We start from the raw sequence: 25,690 nt of genomic DNA, 5'->3' as shown, positions 1-25,690 counted from the left end.
TTTTCTTTTTTAAGTAGTCACAGTGTCATTTCACATTTGACAAAATGAACAATTATTACTTGATGATAAAAATATAGGCCATATACAGATTTTACCAGTTATGTTAAAGGTCCCTTCTAATGGGCTCTTTTTGAATCAAACAACACACCTTTGGTTGTTTGAGATAATTTGCTTTTTATTGGTCACATTTAAAAATCCTGATTACCAGTGTCTTGAAAAGGTAGACTTTTTTTTTAACCAACAAATACCACTTCTCCTGCTTCACTGAAAGACAAAGCAAAATGTGCTATAAGAGCAATTATAAATGAAATACATAACAGAGTACCTAATGAAATTTTTCTACTTAAAGTTTTTCTTTGAGTAGAAAAATTTCTGAGTAGAAAAATTTATTCTTCTCAGGTATTGCTATTCCAATATATAGTTTTTAGGAAAGCCTTTAGTTTTCTGTAAGATTTAATGAGGATGGTTTGATTTAACTTGTACAAAATAGGTCCTTTAAAAAGTATCTTTAATACCAATTTAGAGCCATACAGAAAGTTTTTATTGTAAGAAAGCATGAAACTGCCCAAGTGTCAAACTTCACAGTTGAACATACACCTGCTTTCTGAGCTGTCTTCTTCCTGTATCCTTGCCTACACCTGAACAAATTCTCACCAGCCTTAGTTTCTCTGTAGCTTTGACTTTTTTTGACCCCTAAAGTAAGAAATACATATATTTTTGAAGATTTTATTTATTTATTTGAGAGAGCGCACAAGCAGAGGGGCAGAGGGAGAGGGAGAAGCAGACTCCCCTCTGAGCAGGGAACCCATCGTGAGGCTCGATCTCAGGACCCTGAGATCATGACTTGAGCTGAAGGTAGATGCTTAGCCACCTGAGTGACATAGGCACCCCAGAAATTCATTTATATCAAAATCTGATGCACACACATGAACACATGTCAAGTAAAAGTTTTTTGAAGCAGTACTTACACTGTGTGTGAAGTACTGTGATATTGCTGTTCTAGTTCATCTTTTTATTTTTTATTTTTTTATTTTTAGAGACAGAGAAAGAGCTAGTGGCAGGGGAGGGGCAGAGGCTGAGGGAAAGAGAGAGAATCTTTTTTTTTTTCTTTTTTTTATGATAGTCACAGAGAGAGAGAGAGAGGCAGAGACACAGGCAGAGGGAGAAGCAGGCTCCATGCACCGGGAGCCCGATGTGGGACTCGATCCTGGGTCTCCAGGATTGCGCCCTGGGCCAAAGGCAGGCGCCAAACCACTGCACCACCCAGGGATCCCAAAGAGAGAGAATCTTAAGCAGGCCCCGTGCCAGCACAGAGCTTGACAGGGAACTTGATCTCATGACCCTGAGATCATGACCTGAGCCAAAATCAAGAGTCAGATGCTTAACCCCCTGAGCCACCCAGATGCCCCTCTATTTTATCTTAAAAAGAAAAATATAGGCCATAACCTTCTATCAATTGAATTGATTCTATGAATTAGTTTGGAAAACACTTGGCATAGCACTTAAGAAGCACAAGTTTTAGCATCGAAGGAATCTAGATTCAAATATCAACTCTACCAGTTACTAGTAGCACATCCATGGAACTCAATTTAAATATGCAGTTTTAGGAAATAGTTATTAATGCTAAAGAAAATGTAATTGTACATTTTCTTTGTACAAACAAATTGATCAAATTGTACATACTTACCTTGATCATAAGATTCCTTCTGTTATCCCACATCAGAAAGGCACTCTTTCCTTACTTAGACCACCACTCTATCCTATAGTTTCCCAGGAGAGATGACCTCAGGTGTCCAGAGTTACAGAAATTCCTTCTCCCTGCCCACTCTTATGTGACTTCCCATGTTACAGCGTATCTGTGTGAGAGGAATGTTGTATTACTTTAACAAAGGTATTACTATGGATGTGAAAACATTTTTTTGGTAGATTCTTAATACATAGTCGCTGTCCAATAAAAGGCAAAAAATTGATCCTTTTGTGGGAAGGTATGACATTCCAGCCCATTTCTTGAATGACACGTACCAAAAACATATTTTGTTTATGTAACATCCATTTAGTAGTTCTCATGTTCCCAGTACAGTGCTTTATAACACTCCTTTTTAAATCCTAATAAACAACGCTATGAGTTAAACACTACTATTCACTCCCTTTTGCAGATGAGGAAATCAGATGAGGTTCATTAACTTGCTCAGGGTCATGTATATAATAAATAACAGGGCTGGGATTTAAACTTAAGAATTCTGGCCCAGACTCTTACCATGCAATTGCTTATAACATAACCTCTTAGAAAAAACTGCAAATCAGTAAGATTTTTTAGATTGAGATAAAACTGACAGATAACATTATATTACTTTTATAATATAGGTGTAATGATTTGATATTTGTATGTATTGCCAGATATGCACCATAATAAGTCTAGTTGGCATTCATCACCATACATAACTATAATTGTTTTCTTGTGATGATTTTAGGTGTAATGATTTGATATTTGTATGTATTGCCAGATATGCACCATAATAAGTCTAGTTGGCATTCATCACCATACATAACTATAATTTTTTTCTTGTGATGAGGACTTTTCTTTTTATTTAAATTCAATTAACCAATATATAGTACATCATCAGTTTCAGATGTAATGTTCAAGAATTCATCAGTTGGGTATAACACCCAGTACTTGATGAGAACTTTTAAGATCTACTCTTAGCAACCTTAATTATATAACACAACATTGTTTTTAATTTTTATTTATTTATGATAGTCACAGAGAGAGAGAGAGGCAGAGACACAGGCAGAGGGAGAAGCAGGCTCCATGCACCGGGAGCCCGACGTGGGATTCGATCCCGGGTCTCCAGGATTGGGCCCTGGGCCAAAGGCAGGCGCCAAACCGCTGCGCCACCCAGGGATCCATATAACACAACATTGTTAACTATAGTTGCCATGCTGTACATTACATCCCCATGACTTCCATATTCTATAACTGGAAGTTTGTACCTTTTGATCCCCTTCACCCATTTTTGCCACCCCTCCTCCCCTACCTCTGGTAACCACCTCTGTTCTCTGAATGTAAAAGAACATTTTTTTGTTTGCTTAATGATTAGATGGGTGCTAGCTATTTAATCTCTATCCCAAATAATGAATTTGGATTGTTGAAGTTTAAGAATGCTTCAGGAATTTGTCTCAGAACACTTTCCAGTTTTTCCAGTTATAATGTGTATCTTACATGGAAAAATAGAATTATATGAATGGGTTAAGTATTTTCTACTTCTGATAAGTAATTATGAATTATAGATTACTTTTACATAAGTTACACAGGACTAGGAGTCAAAATAATGGCTCCAGTTTTTGATTCTCCTGTTTTCTAGACACATGAATTGGGACAAGTCACCTATTCTCTCTGCCTTTGTTGTTTACCATCTGCCTAGTCTAAATGGTAATGGGTGTTTGGAAGTGCTTTTTAGAAATGTAAGGTGCTTCTTGTTCAAATTATTTACAACAGTTATATTATCAAGAAGTGGCTAGGTTTGAAAAAATCAGTCTATTCATTATTCTGTCTTTAGATTTGGAAAAAAAGAAGATCTCTGTGCAAGTGAATTATGCATACAAGCTAAATGTGTTCCCAGTATTTAGTAGAGGGCAAAATAAAATGTAAAGTTCAATGTATACTCTAGAGACTAAGTTAAAATTATATATTCCTTTTAAGAAAAGCTGAATGACATTTAAATGACATTTTTCTGTTCTACAGAAACCAAAGGCAAATACCAAAGTAATTTGTAAGCGTTGCAAGGTAATGTTGGGAGAGACCATGTCATCAGGTAAGAATTTCATAATAAAAAATCCAAAATGATTGCCTTCTTGTTAAAAAAGAGTAGAAGGAGGTTTTATAGGAAATCTATATGAGAGATAGATAATTAATGTATGTTGTAGAATTGATGATTTTTAAAATAGAAATCAGCTAACATAGCATCCAATATGCCAAGAAGTTTGTGTATTTTGACCTTTATAAGTACATAGTATTGAGTTTTAAGCATTAAGAAGTTGGGTCCTTTTCAATATTTCATATCCTCTCTGTGGATATAAAGCAATAGTATAAAGTTTGTACTTGGCTCTGTCGTAAAGAATATCGAGTTTTTTTTTCTTTTTCTCAGCACAACTCCTTAATCAGAAATGTTGGTTGCTAGAGGCAGTGGAGAAGATTTCTTGGCTGCCCTCTGCCTCAGGGCTGTATTTTAGGGCTGGGGGTTGAAACAAAAGAAGACATATTCTGAGTTTTATACTCTGTTCCTTGTTCTTTTCCCAGTAGTGTTCATTATATTTAGGTAAAGTCTGTGTTATACCACTTTCAAATATAATAAAATCCTAATAATTGCATCATTATTTAAAGATGTGGTTTTAGAATGTTTAGAGAGCTACAACACGCTGCATTAGCTTTGTGGGTGATGAATAATTGTTTTTAATACAATTAATTAGAAGATGTGATTTAAGTGAAGCTACTGTACCTAAGAGAAGGCAGATGGTGGTCTTTTTTTGTTTGTATCTTAATATTTTCAAAATCTTGTAAGTAGTTACTTGCTCAGAGTGAACAGAAAAGGAAGAAGGAATAGTGGTAAAGGATGCCACCCTCAACGTCATTTTGGAGAATGAAAGCAAGCCCTTTAAGTAACATCCTAGAAAATTTTAAGGCTTCTAGTCAAATTAGGTAAATTGACTTTTTTTTTTTATTATTTTCTCTTCTCCCTGAAGCCCAGTTAAAATGTCAGTTAGGGAATACAAAAGATGTACATCCACAGAGACAAAGGACAATGGAGACAAAGCAACAGTGATGTAAACAAGAGGTATAAGCAGACCATTTTTTGGAAACTATAAAGCTGAAAGGTATGAGAGCACACTTGGCAGTATGGAGGGCATTGCAATGTCAGTGTCTGCGGATCATCTGAGTGAGGAGTGAGCCAGTACTCACTATTAGAGCCCCAGAGCTGGTCTGCTCAGAATCTGGAGGCAGGAGGTTAACAGGGAAAGCAGTCTGAGACAAAGGGCTGGAGGAAGGGTGATGAATTCAAAATTGTTATATGGAACTGTAAGACTCCTAAGAGTCCTCCCCTATTTACAACTTGCTTATACTCTCAAGGCAGGAGATTAGATGACTCTTTCTTGGGAAATGGAAGAATATGAACCAGAGAAGAGAATGGCAGACACTGATTCATATGGCCCCTCAACAGTAAAATGAGCTTAGATTCAGCCATCCTACAGTCAACAAGACTTGTACCCACACCTGAGTTTCCTGTCAGCATTTTATTACCTTATGCTTAAACATGAATGGATTGATGAGAATCAACAAATTTTTGAGCAAACCTCCATAAAAGAGACTGAATAATGAAGTAAAGAGAATAAAGGCATAGAGAAGAAATAAAGTATGTATAAAACAGAAGAATATCTTTAACAAAATAATGTTCTTAGAGAAATGAAATAATAGTGCCTCCATATTCAGAGAATATAGAATTAAAGCTGTGATTGCTTTAAAAACTAATCAAAGCACTAGAAGATAAAATTAAGGTGCTGTCTTATCTCATAAATCAGAACCAGAATTCAGATTGAAAATTGGAAAGGAAGTATAGAAAAAAAAAATCATCATGTAAGTTTCCTGAGGATAGAGATCTTGTCTATCTCATTTATCACTGTAAACTCAGCACCAAATATCTGGCACATAATGGGTACCCAGTAAATTTTTGTTGAATGAATGAATGAATGGAGAATTTTAGGATATTCAACATCTAGCTAATAGAAAGCTAGAAAGAAAGAATGGAGACAACAGTTTAGGAAATTATCAAAGAAAAAAAATACTAAAAAAAACATTACAAGGCTGTTTTCTAGAGCTAGGCCTACTACATGTCCATTATGACTAATGAGATGGCAGGGAAGCTATTCAAAGCTGTATCATTGAGCAGTTTCTGAACATCCAGGAAGAGGGTTCTGGAGGAAGAAAAGCAAGTGGTGTCCAAAAGTTTAGAAATTAGAATGGCATTGAACTCTTAACAGCATTGTTGAAACCTAGAAGATAATGAAGCAATGCCTTCATAATTTAGAAGAAAAAAGATTTTTAACATAATCCTATCAGAGTCAGACTATCAAGTATGAAGATAACACAGTTTTAGAAATGCAGTGTCTCAAAATACGGACTTCAAATGCATATTCTCTTAGGAATGTACCATAGGATATACCTCCCCAAACCTAAGGATTTGACCTCCAGAAAGAAGACATGGAGTTTGGGAAACAGATTATCTAACACAGATAAGGGAGTCCCAGGCAGGCCTAGGGAATAACACCCTAGATTGAAGCAAAGGAGAGAAGATTGCGATAAACACTTTTTCAATTACAAAATGAAAGTGATGCATTCTTTGGTTTCTTTGACCACATGTAACAATCTTGAGATAAGCCATTTTGTCATATTGGAAGAATTAGCTAAAGGTGCTTGGAAAACTAAATGTGGAAAAGAAAGCAGTTATGCACTGCAGGGAAACAGAAGGCTGAACAAGAAAGGAAATATTTCCATGGTATCATTATAGTCATAATAATATAAGATTTAAGGTAGGCAAAGGAGAAACTAGAAATGTAAGATGGAGATTTTGGAAGTAAGAGGCTGGGGATGGGCTGAGATAACCTCTTCACATAGCTCTGGCTGACTATTAAATGCATACAATAGGTGCCAGAGAGTTCAGTAAGAATTGAAGCTTGGGGAGACTTGCACATTTCCCATGCCTTTGATTTCATTTCTTAATCCACACACAATTGGGGAGCAGAGGCAGGAGCCTTAATGACTTGAGGTATTTGAGCAAAACCTGCTGAGAGCTAAACTATGCAGGTATAGTGAATACTCTCTAGGGAGCCAGGCTAAGCAAAATAAAACTGAGCAGAAACATTAGCAGCTACATGCTGTGGGAAGACATTTCATAGTTTGAGTCCAAGCTAGTCAGTTGACTACAACCCTTGAAAGAACAAAACAAAATCCAGAATAGCAACATTATATTACATACAATGTCCTACTTCCATTTAGAAATTAAGAAACATGCAACGAAACAGAAAAGAGTGATTGATACTCAGAGGAAAAAAAGGGGATTCAACAAACAGGTGCTGAGTAAGTGCAAATATTAAATGTAGTAGAGATGTTAAAGTGGCTATTATAAATATGGCTAAGAATTAAAAGGGAAAAAAACCATTGAGTGAACTAATAGCAAATCTCAACAGATTGGAAACTTCAGAACTATTAGTAATTATAGAGCTGAAAAGTACCATAACTGGAGAATTCACTAGGTCAGCTAAACTACATATTTGAGATGACAGAAGAAAAAGTAGCCATTGAATTTGAAGGTATATTAATAGAAATTAACCAATGCAAAGAACAGAGAGAAAAAAATCTGAATCAAAATGGACAGGACTTCAGAGATCTGTGGGACAATATCACATGTTTCAGTTAATGTGTAAATGGAATCTCAGAGGTAAGAAGAAAAAGAATCAGCAAAAAATATTTGTAGAAAACTATGGCTGAAATCTTGGCAAATTTGGTGAAAAATACTAACTTTTAGATCTAATAATTGCAGTGAAAAGTAGGATAAACACACAGCACTTCACCCAGGTACCTTGTAGTCAAATTGATAAAAGCCAAAGATGAAGGGAGAGTCTTGAAAGTACAAGAGAAAAATGAAGCATCACACACAGGGACTTCATGATACAATAAAAGGTGACTTTTTACAGAAATAGTGACAGCCGGAAGACACTAAAATGAGATATTTAAAATGCTGGGGTTGGGAACGAAGGGGCTGTGAACGAAGTCAACTAACAATTCTATATCCAGCAAAACTGTCCTTCAGAAATGAAGGCAAAAATGAGCATTTTCATGTAAATAGGTGGAAGTGATGCATTACTAGCAGAGCTTCTCTACAAAAAAAAAAAAAAAAAAATGCTAAAGAAAGTTCTTTAGGCTGGAGTGAAAGATACCAAATGGTAACTGGAATCCATAGGAAGGAACAAAGGTCAAGATAAATAGAAAATATGTTATAAAAGCCAAAAAAAAAAAATATGTGGGTAAATTATCACAAAAGCAAACTCAAAAGTTAGCACAAAATTGAAGTCACTTTTTCCCTGCAATATGCCAATTCTCTAAAATTAGAACTTTTATTTTGATTGCTTTGAGAAGTAAGGACATGAATTAGACTACACCAAAAGGGTAGTAATTTTCTGCACAAAAATGTGAGAACCTAAAGAGCCATACCTTTAGTGTGAAGGTGAATCAGATGGAACAGCCCTGTGGAATTACAGACAGGTGTCAATCCTTTGGTACTTTAGTGAATTTCATGTCTTGAACTTGATTAATCTGCCTTGGACTAGCTATAACACCTGTGTGCCTGGCAAAGTCAAATGCAAATCACCTTTGGAGAAAAGTACCATCATTGTGAAACATAATATTACCACAAATAACTTACCAAGCACAGTGTTCCCCATACAACCAAAGATAAACTAGACTTCTATCAATAAGAACTAAGAAAAACAGCAAACAATGGAAAGAGATTTCTGTTATTGGAGTTATCAGATGTAAACTGCAACAACCATGCTTTACTATATTGAACCATATAAGAGACAGGATTGAAGATATCAAAAGGCAAAGGAAACAACAGGAAGCATATTTGGGAAAGATCTACATAAAACATACACCAAGAAGATCTAACATATTTTTTTTGAGGTTTTTTGTTTTTATTTCAATTCCAGTTAACATATACTAATATTAGTATAATATTAGTTTCAGGTAAAAAATAAAATATTAGTTTCAGGTATATAGTTTAGTGATTCAGCACTTATATACAACACCTGGTGCTCATTATAACAGCTGCACTCCTTAATCTCCATCACCTATTTAACCCATCCCCTCACCTCACCTCCCCATCAGTTTGTTCTCTGTAGTTAAGAGTGTTTAGTTTTCCTTTCTTTTTTCCCTTATGATATTTTTCTTTTCTTTTTTCTTTTTTCTCTCTTTTCTGTGAGAGAGTGGTAGAGAGAGGAAGAGGGAGAGAGAGAATCTTACCCCAGCCCCAAACCAGATTCAAAGCTTGATCTCACACCCTGAGATTATGATCTGAGCCAAAATCGAGAGTCTGATGCTTAACTGACTAGGCACCCAGGCGACCATTGTTTTGTTTCTTAAATTTGCATAGGAGTGATATCCTATGATATTTGTCTTTGACATACTTCACTTAGCATAATACTCTCAAGCTCTATCCATGTTGTTGCAAATGGCAAGATTTCCTTTTCTATGGTTGAGTAATATTCCTGTGTGTGTGTGTGTACCATCATTCATCAGTCAATGGACATTTGGGCCCTTTTCATAACTTGGGTCTTGTTGATATTACTGCTATAAACATCAGAGAGCATGTATCCATTGGAATTAGTATTTTTGTATTTTGGGGGTAAATACCTAGTAGTGCAATTGCTGAATCATAGGGTAGTTCTATTTTTAACTTTTTGAGGAACCTCCATACTCTAACATATTTTTAGTCACACTTCTAGAAGGAAAAGAAATACAAGGGAGCGTGGGCAATATTTGAAGAGATAATTGCTAAGAATTTTACAAAAGAGATAGAAAACAGTAAGCTATGGATTGACTTCTCATTAAATGAGACCCAGGTATGATAAATTAAAAAAAAAAAAAAGTCTATAGCTAGACAAACCAGAGCGATACTGCAAACAAACAAAAACCAGAAAATCTTAAAAGCAACTGAAGAAAAATGACAGATCACTTTCAAATGAGCAGAAATGATGGAAGTTTGAAGACAATGGAATGGTAGTATCAATGTGCATAAAGGTTAAAAACTGTTAACCTAGGATTTATATGATATGAAAGAACCAACACATAGGTAAATATATTTTCTGATGAACAAAAATGAGAATTATTCATTTCTAGTGGTTTCATTTTTTAATTATAAGAAATTATACTTTGTAGAAGAATAGAATTCTACCTGAAGAAGGTAGAAGAAAGTGATCTCAGATAGGAGGTCTAAGTTCAAGGATTGGTGAAGACAGTGGTAAGTAAGTGGAAGACATTAAGTGGATGCTAACTACATAAAGCAGTAATAGTAATACCTTGTAGGATTGAAATTGTAGAATTAAATTATAGTGTAACAGCAGTGGGATAAAAGGGATCACTTCATGATGTTAAAAGGTTTAATTCTGCATCTAATCATGACTTCAAAATAGTAAAATGAAAATTGAACTAGATAAATTCATCTTCGTGGCTCTAGATATGTAATACTCTATTAAACTCATCGATTTTTTTTTTTTGCCTTTTTGTGTGTGTTATATTGAGCAATTGAAAACAGTTTCAGAAAATGTACTGACAATAACTTTCCATCTTAAAACAATGAAAAATTGTTTGGCACACCACTTTTCATGACTGCATAGAATTCTCTTGCCTAAATGTATAATTGTTTAGGCCAACCATTCTCTTTTTTTTTTTTTTTAAATTTTTATTTATTTATGATAGTCACAGAGAGAGAGAGAGAGAGAGAGAGAGAGGCAGAGACACAGGCAGAGGGAGAAGCAGGCTCCATGCACCGGGAGCCCGACATGGGATTCGATCCCGGGTCTCCAGGATCGCGCCCTGGGCCAAAGGCAGGCACCAAACCGCTGCGCCACCCAGGGATCCCTAGGCCAACCATTCTCAATTGTTAGTTTGTTTTTAGTTAATATAAGCATCTTTATAGATAAATTTTTATGAATTTTTTTTTAGATAAATTCTTAAGTGTTTAATTATGGCATCAAAATTTATTTATTTTTAAAGATTTTATATATTTATTCATGAGAGGCACACAGAGAGAGAGGCAGAGACATAGGCAGAGAGAGAAGCAGGCTCCATGCAGAGAGCCCGATGTGGGACTCGGTCCTGAGAACCTAGAATCATGCCCTGGGCTGAAGGCAGACACTTAACCACTGAGCCACCCAGGCGTCCCTCAAAATATATTTAAGGTCTCCATCAAGTGGCTTTCAGAAATCTATTATTTGCAGCTCTGACTGCAATATGTGAATAAGTGTACCCATTTCTCTATATCTTCATCATTGCTGTAGTTTGTCATTCAAATATATGTATTTGATGCCAATTACTAGTGAAAAGAAACATTTTTAATTGATTTTTTTAAAAATTCAGAATGGTTATGTTTATATTCATTTCTGTAAGATACTTAGTTTACTGTTTAATTTTTTCTGTAAACTAAGTAATCACATAACCAGATTCATTGGGAATTGTATATTAATAAACTCAGTGATTAATAAACTAATATTAATAAACTAGTATTCTGGGAAAGACTAATGTGGGGTTTATAGCATCTTTGCATGGGCTTTGGGACACTATGATTAAAAAGCCTTTTTTGAGGCGCCTGGGTGGCTCAGTCAGTTAAGTGTCTGCCTTTGACTCAGGTCATGATCTCAGGGTCCTCGGATTGGAGTCTCATGTCAGGCTCCCCACTCAGCAGGGTATCTACTTCTCCCTCTTCCTCTATCCCTCCCCTCAGCTTGTGCTTGCTTTCTCTCAAATAACTAAATAAATAATCTTCAAATAAAAATCCCTTTTCATTGACTCCTATGGAAATTAGGAAGTCAAATGAGTAGTTTCTATTCTATGTAAGTGAGCTATGGCTGTGATGCAGCTGATTTTTCTAACCTTCCATATGTGTGAACAGAGTGTCATTGTACCAGATTCACTTGGGGCATGTCCAGATTCACTTGGGGCATGTCTTCTGAAAGAACATCAGGCCCTCTACAGTCTCCTGGTAGTCATCAGTGCTTTGTTGTCTTAAACTAAGCCATTTTGGAAAAATTTTTACTGAATGTGAATTTTACTAGTATACATTTTAAATATTTAGTTCGAGATGTTATCATTGGGACCAACATGCTCACAAGAAAAATCTTAGTGGAATGTGGAGATTTTAAATTTTCTTATTTTTTGCTTCTAGAAACCACCAAGCTTTATATGACAGAGATAATTATTCAGCCGTCTGAAAGAAATTTTCCCATCATACCAAGGTACAAATGGCAAATTAATTATACTGTGATTTCAAATGTGGAAAATGATAGGTACAATTGATTATTTGGGAATTCATTTTTATTCTTACCTGTCTTTGTTTTAAATGGAAAAACAAAACCCTTCAAAAAAGACTTTTAAACAATTGAACCAAACCACACATATAAAAGACTTGAGGATTCATTTATGGTTTGTTTGTTACATAGAGATATAAACAAATGTGTTCATTATATATATCTTCTAATTCTGAAAGTTTTTTTGTGTTTCTTTCTATATGCCAGGTATCCAAGGTTTTATAATTTAATCATCAGTAGGTTTTTGAATAATTATTTCTGGGTTTAATTTGACATATTTAAATTTTGAAACACTCAGTTTTCAAATGACTCCAGTGTTTTAAAAAAATACGTATATATTACTTATCCACTAGATCCATTAGCGTTTTCTTTCTCTGAATCTTTTTAGTTTGCAAACAGAAGTTAACTATAGTATATCTTCCAGTTCATTTATGGATATCTAAAAATTATGGCAATCTGAATATAACCTTAAAATTTATCCTCCTGTAAATACTTTGATTCTGTAACTCAGCTCTGACTCTTTGAGGGGATACAAATGGAAAACATTGTATGTAATCCTGTCTAATGTTTGGTAGGAAATATCATGCCTTCTTTTTTAACTTCTTCACTGGTTAATGTGCTACAGCACAAATGGAATATTGAATTGACTAATACAGTATTTTTTATTCAGTCAAGGGGAATAGTTAGGTTTGGGGTAGTAAGTGTGTTAAGGATCAGAGAATAGTTAATAAGAAGACTGGAGCAAACAAATACATTGAAATATATTAAAATCCACATTAGCACAGTCTGTGAAGGAATGGGCAGTGTACAGAAAAGTCTAGTTGCACATACCTATACCTTTTAGGTACCCTGTGGATATTTTTGGCTCCTCTTGCCACTTAGAGTTATTATGAGAGGTACATTGTGAAAATTGATTTCTGTTCAAACAGGTCTCAGTTTGTACAGAGCGTTATCGCCCAGTGTCTGGTGGAACTCTCCACTGCTAGAAGCACTTTTAGATTCACTGTTCAAGGTCATGATGGAAAAGTGTACATCTTGGTAAGAAATTATTTCGGCTTTTTGTAGCTTGGTAATCCAGGGCCTCAGAAATTTTTTAGTCTTGCCATTCTTTTTTCTTTAATTCTCAGGTCAGGAAAACAAATTAAAAATTGAATTCATAATATCAGTTTAATTCACAAATCAAATTCCCTTAATTTAATAACAAAAGATCAAGTGCCTCTATGTGGTAGGTATGAGGGATATGGAGAGAAATAAAACCTGATTCCTGCTCACACCGCAAAAATTTTTCACTCCAAGTTGTTAATGGCTTTTCTTGATCATTATAACATAATTCTGTCTCTGTCACTTTTTTCCCCTCTATTGACTTTTCCCTGTTGATACTCTTCTGTTTAAAGAATACTCTTTAATACTCTTCTGTATTCTCTTGCTCCTGTTTCTGTGTATGTGTGTATGCGGTAAGAACACTTAACATGAGATCTATCCTCTTCATCGGTTTTTAAGTACATGATAGCAGTATTGTTAATTACAGGCATGCACAGTATTATATGGGAGATCTCTAGAACTTACTCATCTTGCCTATTTGAAACTCTATATACCTTTTAATGAGTAACTCCCCATTTCTCCCTCCTGTAGCCTCTGGCGACTACCATTCTACTCTCTGCTTCTATGAGTTGGACTGTTTTAGATTCCTTATGTAAGTGGAATCAGGAAGTACCGTCCTTCTGTGTCTGGCTTATTTCACTTAGCATACTGTCCTTAAAGTTCATCTGTATTGTTGCATATTACAAGTTTTCCTTCTTTTTTTTTTTAAGAATAATATTCCATTGTTTGGGTGCACCACATTTGTTTTATCCATTCATCTGTTGATCGGCATTTAGATTGTTTCTGCACCTTGGCTATTATAAATAGTGTTTCAGTGAACATGGGGGTACAGATACCTCTTCGAGATCCTGATTTTAACACTTTGATGTTTGAGTAGTAAGAAGTCCTCCAGTTAGTGGAATCAACCCCTGCATGTCCCACAAGCACTGTTATTGTTTCTGTTAAAAAAAAGAAAATGGTCTGCAGAAAAGAATTTGGGTGTTTACGTGAAAATCCAAGAATCAGGGCCTACATCTCTTCTTTTCCTCCATATATTGAACATTTCTTATTCTATAGGTACTGTTCTAGGCATTCATGTTAGGAAAAAAATATGCCATGAAGGAACTCACAAGCTAATAGGGAAACATGGTAGCTAGAAGGAGGGGGAGAGTTAAAAGTTGTTATTAAGTGTGGCTTTGTAGCTGGCCATCCATTATGGGGATCCCATGCTTTCTGATTCCAGATCATTTCTACCAAAGCTAACATACTTTTTGACTGAAGTGACTATGCCCCATAGTCATAGTCTGAAATTAGTTTTAATTTTCTTTTACTATAAGGGTTTTCAAGTTAAAACTTGGGAATAGGAAATACCTAAAAACCTAAAACCTGCCAATATATATTTAAATTCAAAAAAACTTCCTCATTATAAAACTAATACATTCTTAAAACATTCAGACAACATGAAGAATGTAAAAGAAGTGGTGGTATTCCCTCATCTTCTTTCCTTGTCTTGCTACATCATAGTATTTGAAGGTAGATGTTATTAACAATCTGGTATGTGCACTTCAACGTTTTTTCCCTCCCTGTATGCAACTGTATGTTCACACACTCACGTTTGCTTTTCTGCTTGTGAAACATACCTGAATCACATGATGAGCATTTTTCTTCCTCGTGTTTACTTCACACAACTGTGTACGTCATAAAGATTGTTTCTTGTTAGTGTTAATATAAATAAGAGTCTTTAATGGCTAGAATTCCAGTGTGTGGTTGTTAAAGACAGTGCTGGGAATAAAAATAATCTTTGCATGGGTATTTTAGTACTTCTTTCCAATTTTAGACAGAATTTGTGTGTTTAAACTGGTAATTATCACCCCCCCCCCGAAAAGTTATACTAATTTATCCCATAGAATGAGACATTCTTGATCTCCCACCCAGATCCTCCTTACTCAAGTTGGCACACCCATGTCCCAGCTGTTGAGACATGTGGGCTGCTACAGGCACACAGCTGCCTGTCTTCAGAGACATGCCCTTACATGACAGATGCCACCTTGTTCAGAAAGTTACCTCTTCCCCACTCTTGCCCTGGTCTGTCTGCTGCCTGTGATTTGACCCTGGGATAGAAAGCAGTGGCCTCCTGGCTCAAGGTGGGACAGACCTTGTAGGTGCGATTCTTGCTTCAGAGGTCTCCATGCGGTCAGGCTGAAGCCAGACTCCTGCTGACCCCTCAATAAATAGTGTGCATCCAAATCTTGAAACACTCTTCCACTAGCAGTTCCAAACCCTCTACTGAACTGGATGTTACCATCTTTTTGTTCTTGCTGATCTGATAAGTGAAAAAGGGTGGCATATGATTTTTACATTTTTTTATTACTAGTTATATTAACATTTTTATATGTTTATCACTTCTTCTGTTAATTCTGTTCATATTCTTTGCCTTTATTTCTGTTGGGCTGTTTTGCCCCCGTATTGATTATTGGGAATTCTATAAATTACAGATAATAACTTTGTTATCTACATATTGAATATTTCCTCCTAGTTGTCTTTTTTTTTTTTTTTTAAACTTTATGATCTCAGCAGCTCTAGTAGATGTTACACTTTGAAAGACTTACCATACTTACAATTATATACTGGATTCTCCTATATTTTTTTCTGGTATTTTTATACTTTGTATTTTGTTTTTTAGTGGTGGTATGAAATATGGATAGGGTGATGATAATATCCTTATGCTTGGACTTTTCTCTCCATATCTTTAGCTATGGATTTTAAACTCAGATAGTTTGGTGATTGAATCTTTGAGAAGTTCCAAAAGTATCAAAAAGTTCTCCTTATTGGAAGATGTCTTGAAGGCAGATTCAGGTTCTGCCTGGAATGCTGTCAAGGTCCTCTACCAGCCATGCATCAAAAGCAGGAATGAAAAGTAAGTTGTTTTTGTTTTCTCATTCCACATTATATTTTAGTTTTCTTTTGCCATTTAGTGTTGAGAAATTAATGAATTAAATGGTACCATACCACTTCCGTATTTGAAGTTTCTAGGAGTCATACTGCTAAATATTATGCTTTAAAGTAGATTGAATTATTACAGATGATTCATGCTAATGTGCAGGAAGCTTCTTTTACTGAAAATAATTGGTCTTTTTCTTGTAATCTCAGCTGTCTATGCATATGGCTGCAGTACTAAATCAGGCATCAATAGCTATGAATATTTACTGAGAAGCACTTTCCAGGCATTCAGGATGCAGTCATGAACTAAACACAGTCCTTTCTTCCTGGGCTTGTCATTGTAATAAGGGGAAGGCAGACCATCAACAAAAGAGGCATGGAGTAATGGTACTGATATGCCTCTCTTAAGAGCCAGGCACTCATCAGAGGGTTTCTGGCATATTTAAGCCTAACATCAACCTGCAGGATAGGTACTATTATCACCCCCATTTTAGAGATAGGAACACTAAGACACAGGTGTTGATTTACTCTAATGAAATATAAAGCATGGTAAAGTAGTTGGGGAGAGTAGGATAGGTGGAGGAGGTTGTCATTTTACATTGAAAAGTCAAGGAAGTTTTCTAAGATAAGATGGCATTTAAGTGGAAAACCTGAAGGAAGTCAAACAGTGACCCTTATCTGAGAGAACAGTGTTCCTGGCAGAGGGAATGGAACGGAAATTTTATACTTGTCCTGTACTCTCCAATGACTTAGATCAAATTTGTACTAAGAACAGAAAGATCCCAGTCTTTTTCTAGGAAATAAATAAGAAATTTTGAAAAATTGCTCATCTTTTCTTTTTTGGATTATATAAGTGCAAATTATAAAATATTTAAACAGACATACATAAACTAATATATGTAAGTTCTCCACCATGTCCCTCTCCGGAAGTAAAAAGGATGTTATATATTCTTCAACTTCTATTTATTTTTATCTTTTTCTATTTATTTTTTATCAACATAAAATGAGTGATACATGTGTATTTTTTATACTTAAAAAGGCAACACTGTACAGTCTTAGAGATTCTTTTATTTTTTTAAGATTTTATTTAGTCATGAGAGACAGAGAGAGAGAGAGAGAGAGAGAGAGAGGCAGAGACAAAGGCAGAGGGGGAAAGCAGACTCAATGAAGGGAGCCCGATGTGGGACTCGATTCCGGAACTCCAGGATCATGCCCTGGGCCGAAGGCAGGCGCCAAACTGCTGAGCCACCCAGAGATCCCCAAGATTCTTTCCATGTCAGTGCTTGGCATTTTATGAAATGGACTTACTACAAATAATTTAATTATTTTTCTGTTGATAGATACTTGGGTTATTACTATTTTGCTGCTATAATTAGTGTTGTGCTGTGTGTTGTTACACAAATTTCTTTTGTAATTATTTGTACTTGTTTATGAAGGATTTCTAGAAGTGTAATTGCTGCAGCAAAGGTATGACATTAAATTTTTTTTACCCTTTTTTAAAATTTATTTTTTAAAAGATTTTATTTATCAGGCAGCCTGGGTGGCTCAGCGGTTTAGCGCCGCCTTCAGCCCAGGGTGTGATCCTGGAGTCCCGGGATTGAGTCCCACGTTGGGTTCCCTCCGTGGAGCCTGATTTTCCCTCTGCCTGTGTCTCTGCCTCTCTCTCTCTTTGTGTCTCTCATGAATAAATAAATAAAATCTTAAAAAAAAAAAAAAAAAACGAACACAACATTTGTTAAATGAATGGTACATAGTTTTCTGTTCATCATTATATTTGATAATTTGTGTTCATCTGTTGATGACTGTAGATTCTTGTTACCATAGTCTGCCTTTATGGATTCATGAAAAAGAAAGAATATACCAGTTTGGATGTGTCAGTTTGTTTTTTGACAACTTTTGGGTGCTAAGGAAAAGGAATTGGTAGTAGATTCAGTTACAGTGGTGAACTTACATTCATTATCGTGAAGAATTTTTTACACTGCTTCTCTTAAGGAGTGTGACAAGAATTCAGTGCACTGTCTCATTATTTCACTCATTCCTAATCCCTGTGATACTGGAAATATAATAATATAGTCAGTTGCATTTTGCTATATTTTATTAGTGGACTTTTTAAACTTTGATGTCTTGGGGACATAATAAATGAGTTTGATGATTTCAGCTTGCCTGTTGTTTATAACTGATTTTGTCCGTGCTTTTTCTCCTACTACTGGTTCACTCTGTATCTCCTAACGGTAGGAAGGGAACTTCATAAATTGGGTAAGCATCCTGCGAGTTACTTGCTTTTGTCTTTAGAGACATTGTCTTTTAAGGGACATTAGTTTCTTTCTTTGGAGGCATTACTGAGTAAACCATAGACACCCTGGCATATTTTTGGCATGTGAGGTGGTGCATTAACTATTATAGTCCAATCGGCTGCAAATTTATTTTTTATTATTTTTTTAGTGGAAATGTGGATTGCCAGATGGCAGTCTAAAAGAGGAAAACAGCAAATGCAACTATGGTTTTAGTTCCTTGAGCACACACATAAAGTGGCAGGTAGTATATTTAGAATGTTCTTTCTTTCTAGCAATAGTCACACGTCTTGACATTTTGAAGTCTATTGTTTTTTATCCCCCTATCCCCTGTGCATAGTTATCCTACAACTTATGTTGTTGATTTCGCATATCAGAGTTTAGAGCCTAAATGTTAACTTTGTAGCTTTGGATCCGAAATTAACTTCTGCAGTTTAATTGTGCTAATTCATCGATTCATCTATGTCTTTATATTCTCTAGACTGGAAGTAATTTTGCCTCTTAGGGGACGTGTGGCAATGTTTGGGTCATTTTTAGTTGTCACAACTTAAAGGGCTACTGTAATCTGATAGGTAAAGCCCAGGATGGCCTTGAACATCATATAATGCCTCAGAGAGCCTCTACAAGAATTATCCAGCCCCAAATGTCAGTAGTGCCAAACTTGAAAAACCCTGTCTTAGTCTATCTCCTGAAATCAGGCTGTGTCTGCCTTTCCCTCTGGTGTCACAGCCCACAATTTTCTTGACATTTAATTAGGCCAAACAAATAAGAGATGTTTTACTGAGGCATGAGCTCAAACTTCTGTAATCCCACATGTTAACAACTTAGAGTAAACAGGATAAATACAAATATAATATAAATGTTTATTGTTATACTTCTCTCATTTTCTTTTAGGGAAACGTGAAAAAATAGATTTATTTGTAATAAACAATGATGAAGAATTTTATAGGTTTCAAGTCCTTTGTTCTTAAATATTTATGAGAATTTACAGGAATGTAATCAATCACTGAGTGTAAATCAGTGGGGTTTTTTTAAAAAAGCTAAATTGAATTCTCTTAACTTATATGAGTCCAAGTACTGGTAGTGGCTCTTCCCACATTTTTCAAAAGGTAAAGTATCTGATTAAAAAACCTGGAGAATGTAAATTCTTTTTCCACAATTAGTAGCAACATTTTCCGGCAAAATATGTTGAGGGAAGAAATGATGATATGTTATCTTCACCCTTAGTTTTGGTGAATTTAGAGATTATATTTTTAAACTAACTAGATTTTTCTTTGTTGGCTCTGTATTGATAAATATTCTTTCTAAAACAAAGTATTGTTTACCTTAATATAGTCATCATTATTGCTTTAAAAAAAAAAGATTTATTTATTTATTTTTGAGACAGAGAGAAAGCATGAGTAAGTAAGCAGGGTGGGGAGGGGCAGAGGGAAAGAGATAGAGAAACTTTTTTTTTTTTTTTTTGAGATAGAGAAACTTAAGCAGGCTCTGAACTCTGTCGTGGGGCTCGATCTCACAACCCTGCGATCAGGACCTGAGCCAAAACCAAGAGTGGGACGCTTAACCAACAGCACCACCCAGGCACCTCCATTATTGGTTTTTGTGATGAAATAGAAACACATAAATTACACCCATATATATACATTTCATATGAATAAAATAATATTTGTTGTTATTTGTGAAATAGTATTTTTAAATCTTTTTTCTCCTTTATTTCAGCAGGTAAATTGAAATTATGCCTAATTTTTTGGGGGGGGTTAAAACCACATATCTTAACCTTTTTTAAAAAAGGCTTATTTATTTGACAGAGAAAGAGAACAAGCAAGGGGAGCAGCAAAGGGAGCTACAGAGGGAGAGGGAGAAGCAGGCTCCCCACTGATCAGAGAACCCAATGTGGGGCTGGATCCCAGGACCCTGGGATCATGACCTGAGCCAAAGGCAGACACTTAACTGACTAAGCTACCCAGTCACCCCCATCTTAACCATTTTTAAGTATACAGTTTCAGTAATGTTAAATCTATTCACATATATGTTGTGAAAGAGTTCTCCAGAATTTTACATTCTGCATCTGAAACTCTGTACCCATTATACAGCTCCTTTGCCCCTTCCCCCAGCCCCTGGTAGCCACCATTCTATTTTCTGTTTTTATGAACTTGGCTATATTAGTCTGCCAGGCCCATCATAACAAAATGCCAAAGACTAGATGACTTAAAAACTAGAAACTTATTTTCTCAAAAGTTCTGGACACTGGAAGTCCAGGATCAAGATTGGTTTCTGGTAAGGCCTCTCTTCCTGACTTATAGATAGCCACAATCTCACTATGTCCTCACATGGCCTTTTTTTTTTTTTTTTTTTTTTTTTTTGAGAGAGAGGGAGAGAGAATAAAGAATAAAGAGAGATGGGGAGGGGATAGAGCCAGGGAGATCTTGGTTCTTTTCCTCTTCTTAGGACAGCAGTTCTGATTAGAGCCCCATTCTAATGACCTCATTTTAGTAAATACTTTTTGCAGGTTCTATCATTAAATACAGTCACTTTGGGGTTAGAACCCTAACTGTTGATATTCTTTTTAAGAATTTTGGGGGAACACAATTCAGTTCATAACACTAACTACCTTAGGTACTTCATATAAGTGGAATCATGGAGTATTTGTCTTTTTGTAACTGACTTATTTCACTTAGCATAATGTCCTTAAGATAGTTAATCTATGTTGTAGCATATAACAAGATTGCCTTTCTTTTTAAGGCTGAGTACTGTTCCACTCTGTGTGTGTGTGTGTGTGTGTAATACTTTTGTTTATTCATCCCTCAATGTATATTTGGTTAACTTCCTGTGTATTATGAATAGTGCTGCTTTGAACTTGGCTGTGCAAATCTCTCTTTGAGATCCTGCTTTCAGTTCTTTTGGAGATATACCCAGAAGTGTGATTACTGGATCAAATGGTAGTTCTATTTTTAATTTTTTGAGGAACCTGCATACTGTTTTCCATGGTAGTTGTAGCATTTTACATTCCCTCAAGAGTTGTTCTAAATTCTCACCAACACTTAACCATTTCCTGTGTTTTTAAAGGACTTTATTTTATTTTTTAGGATTTTATTTATTTATGAGAGAGAGCACAACCAGAGGGAGAAGCAGACTCCCTGCTGAACAGGCAGGCCGATGTGGGGCTTGATCTAGGACCCAGGGATCATGACCTGAGCTGAAGTTAGATGCTTAACCAACTGAGCCACCCAGGCACCCCTTAAGGATTTTATTTTTAAGTAAATTCTATGCTCAATGTGGGGCTCAAACAACCGTGAGTTCAAGAGTTGCATGCTTCACCAACTGAGCCAGCCGTGTGCCCCTATTTTCTCTTTTTTTAAATAGTAGCCATCCTAATGGGTATGAGGCGATATCTTATTGGGGTTTTGATTTGCATTTCTCTGATGAGTGATATTGAGCATCTTTCATATACTTGTTGGCCATTTGTATATCTTCTTTGTCTAAATGTTCAAGTTCTTTGCCCATTTTTAAATCAGATTATTTGATTTTTTTGTTGTTGAATTGCAGGAGCTAATATATTCTGATATTAACTCTTTATTTTTTTTATTTTTTTATATTAACTCTTTAATCAGACATGAGCTGCAAATATTTTTTCTTGTTTCATAGATTGTGTTTTTTTATTGTATCTGTTGATTGTGTCTTTTGATCTTTTGATACACAGAATTTTTTAAGTTTAATGCAGTTCCATTTATTTTTATTCTGTTGCCTGTGTATTCATAAAATTATTGCTAAAGTCTGCTTAATTGAGGTGCCTATACCTGCTGTGTCAGATACTATCATTGCCTGAGATAAAATTAGGTGATTTTGAGGAAATTTAGAAGAATTTGTCCTTTTTGACTGATGAAAACATAAACCAAATGTTAATTTATGCTAATTTATATTTAGCAGAATATCTAAGACCTGCTATTTAATAATTATATAACGTAAAACACTTCACATGAATTTATTTGGATAGTGTGTGAATATGATGCTAGAATAAATAAATTAGCAAGCAAACAAATGAATTGGCAAGTGTTACCAATCCCTAAAGGGCACTTTATTAAAGCATTTCAAGTGTTTTTTATGTCCCCAGATAGAAGTCATAGACTGACATTGTCAGTGCACTCTAATTAGGGCATTCCATTTGTAGAATAGGATTAATTTAGACTTCAGATATGACTGTCCAAGTATTATATTTATAAGTGAGGAAACTGAGGCTCAATTAGAGAAATAGTCACGTTGTTAGTTGGTGATAGAGCCAGAATTTGATCCAGGTTGTCCTTTTTCATTATATCATGTAGTCCTCACCATAAAATTTTAGGAGATCTGAAAATGTCACTATAAATGTATATTTTTCCCCAAGAATAATTCCTTTGGTAGTTTAGGATGTACCAGCATTTTGATTACTCCCCAAAATATACTGCTTACTGTACTATATTAGTAAATATTTATGCATCTTAATACATAACATCAGCAGTGGAAACTTCTGACTTCTAGTATGTTCATACCTGATCTTCTAGACTAGAGTTTGAGGATACAAATGTAATTTTTTTTCTCAGAAGTCCTTTGCTGTAGCTTCTTAGAACAGGAATCCATTGAAAGGAAATTAATCTAAAACAGGAAAGTTATCAAATAGCTCTGGGAAAACATAAATGCTTATTTGGAAAGTACTTTCCGCACATTTGTTGGACACTTCTGTATTATCACTTGGATATACCTATCTAGAAATTGTTCTTCATTACATAGCAAGTTGAGCACATACTTCTTTAATTTGTAACTGGAAAAATTACACTCTGTAAGTACAGTGGCCTAAATTCACACTTATTTTATTTGGAATTCTTATCCATAAATTTATAATCATTAAGGAAGATATAGGAAATAAGACTGAGACATATAATAAAAGTGAGCTTTTTCCCTAGAGATACTAGTCAAAGCATGTTTTACCTATGGACAGCAATTCATCTTTTGGAACCGCTTTCTGGAAAGAATCTGGGTTCCCTCTTCTAATGTAAGAATGTGAGATAAGTATAATCGTGAACTGTGGGAGTAGAAAAGGAAAGGGGACCGGGATTGGCTAAATCATGAAAGAGGATATGTTATGAAATTGTTACTTCATTTTTCTGTGTTTTCTAATCATGTGCTAGATGTTTTTACGAGTCCAACCTGGAGTCTTCACTTTTTCACATCAGAAGGGTTTGGGTTTTCCTTTTCCTCTTTGCTATTACCTACCTCCTCCTATACTTGCTATTATGTGTGATTCTAAAGCAGGAGACCAAAGATTACTGCCATAAAGGAATTACAGGAAAGTTAAGGCAACATGTACAAAGAAAAATTCTTTGAAAAGAGCAAAATCTACATACATGCTGAGGAAAGGGTTTTCATGGAAAATCATAATCATTTGAATCAGAGAAAATAGAAAAGAGATAAGTACTTTACTCCACCCTCACCCCAGTAAAAGCTGCAGAGGGGTGGGCAGGGAAAGCATGCATGTTTTCTTTTTAAAAGATTTTGTTTATTGAGAGGGAGAGCACACAGGCAGTGGGGAGGGGCAGAGGGAGAGAGAAGAAGAAGCAGACTCCCCTTTCAGGAGGGATCCCAATGCAGGGCCCAATCCCAGGATCCTCTGATCATGACCTGAGCTGAGGCAGGCATTTAACCAAATGAGCCACCCAGGCACCCCAAAAGTATGCATGTTTTCATGTAGGGAGTTCCAGTAGGCTGTTGCCGATGCAGTGGCAGGTAGCTCGCATAGGGGTTAAGTGGGGAGTAGAGAGTGGCAGTCATCTGCCCATAGAGATGCTCCCATTTATCTGTGTGGCAAATGAGATTCTCATCAAAAGCTTTTATTTGAAGAAAGGGTTCCACAGCTGATACAAAAATGCTTGAGAACCACTGTTCTCTGTGCTGCACTTTTCACCATACTGGGCTTGAATTCACTGAGTCATGGCAAAGTCACTCCTTAACAAGATTGACCACATTGACGTAGTTCTAATTGACTGAATTGTCTTCCTCTTATTGAGCTATCTGTCTCCCAGAAACTCATATCCAGAGCTATCAAAAATGAATCTGTCGATTCTTGAATATGACCACTCTTCAAATATTCAAATAATCTGACATTCAGTCCTAGGTTTTCTCTTTTCCAGGCTTAAGAGCCTCAAATGGAATGGTTTCAAGCTCCCTTTTCCTTGTGCAGTATTTCTGTCTCTCTCTCCCTCTCTCTCTCTTTTTTTTTTTTTCCACTTGGTCTCCTTTCCTATTACTATCTTGATTGCCTATGAGATGATGTTGCCCCGGTATCCTGTCAGCTTTACATAGATAGGGTGAATCAGAGAGTGGCTAGAGCTAGGGATTCATCCTCCAGGGCTGTCTTAAATTATTTTTTTATGAAATATTTTATTTATTTATTTATTTATTTATTTATTTATTTATTTATTTGAGAGAGAGTAAAAGCATGAGCAGAGGGGGAGGGAGAAGCAAGACTCCCTGCTGGGCAGGGAGCCTGATGCAAGGCTCTATCCTAGGACCCTGGGATTATGACCTGAGCCAAAGGCAGATGCTTAATGGACTGAGCCACCCAGGTATCCCTGTTTTAGGTAATTTAGATGGAAAGAGAAGAAGGCATTTACAGTGGTACCAGACTGGAGAGGCTGAATTTCAAGAACCCATTGAATTTGGACATTAAAAAAGTTCTCAATCTCAGGTGTTGAAGATGTTCATTTATTCATTCATTCAACAGATATTATTAAATCCATACTATAGTGCTAGGTACTGCAAAAAGAAAATTGATATAAAAGAGATGTGATGCTTTGCATCATAGACCTAAGTAGAGTCTAGTAAATTACAATATGATCAGTGCTATGAAAAAAAGCTATATAGTGCTAGAGGAGCAAATTGTAGGGAGACCAGCCAGGCCTGGATAGGATTCCAGGCAGAACTGATGCTTGACTGCTGTCTGTAAGAGGAGAATAAGCAAACTATGTAAAGAGGCTCTGGGCAAGAAAGAAAGCAGTACAAAGGCCCTCTGGTGGGAGAGGACACAGTGAGGACAAGAGATGGGAAGACCAAGGTGGCTACCAGGCGAGAATGAGAAATGAGGACACAGTAGGGAGGAGCCAGACCAACTTAGGATCTTAGAGACATTTTAAAGAGCTTTGTCTTTGTATTTATCATAAGAACAATAAGAATCCATTGAATGTTTTGTCCAGAGAGAAGGGTGAGATGGTTTTATT

The 25,690-nt window shown here is 35.8% G+C and overlaps 1 protein-coding gene across 6 annotated transcripts in view; it reads left to right on the top strand.

The window, feature by feature from the left end:
- Positions 1-25,690, top strand: part of UBE3D (ubiquitin protein ligase E3D) — a 148,002-nt gene that overhangs the window by 28,090 nt on the left and 94,222 nt on the right. For all 6 annotated transcript variants that reach the window (XM_026007418.2, XM_072736132.1, XM_072736160.1 and 3 more), the window contains exons 5-8: positions 3,743-3,812; positions 11,991-12,060; positions 13,062-13,170; positions 15,966-16,129. In XM_026007418.2, the coding sequence (XP_025863203.2) occupies positions 3,743-3,812; positions 11,991-12,060; positions 13,062-13,170; positions 15,966-16,129 (413 nt within the window). The remainder of the gene's footprint in view (positions 1-3,742; positions 3,813-11,990; positions 12,061-13,061; positions 13,171-15,965; positions 16,130-25,690) is intronic.

This window comes from Vulpes vulpes, chromosome 1 (assembly GCF_048418805.1).
Source record: "Vulpes vulpes isolate BD-2025 chromosome 1, VulVul3, whole genome shotgun sequence".
NCBI lineage: Eukaryota > Metazoa > Chordata > Mammalia > Carnivora > Canidae > Vulpes > Vulpes vulpes.
Note: the sequence above shows the minus strand (reverse complement) of the source record. Positions and strands in the feature narration are given on the sequence as shown.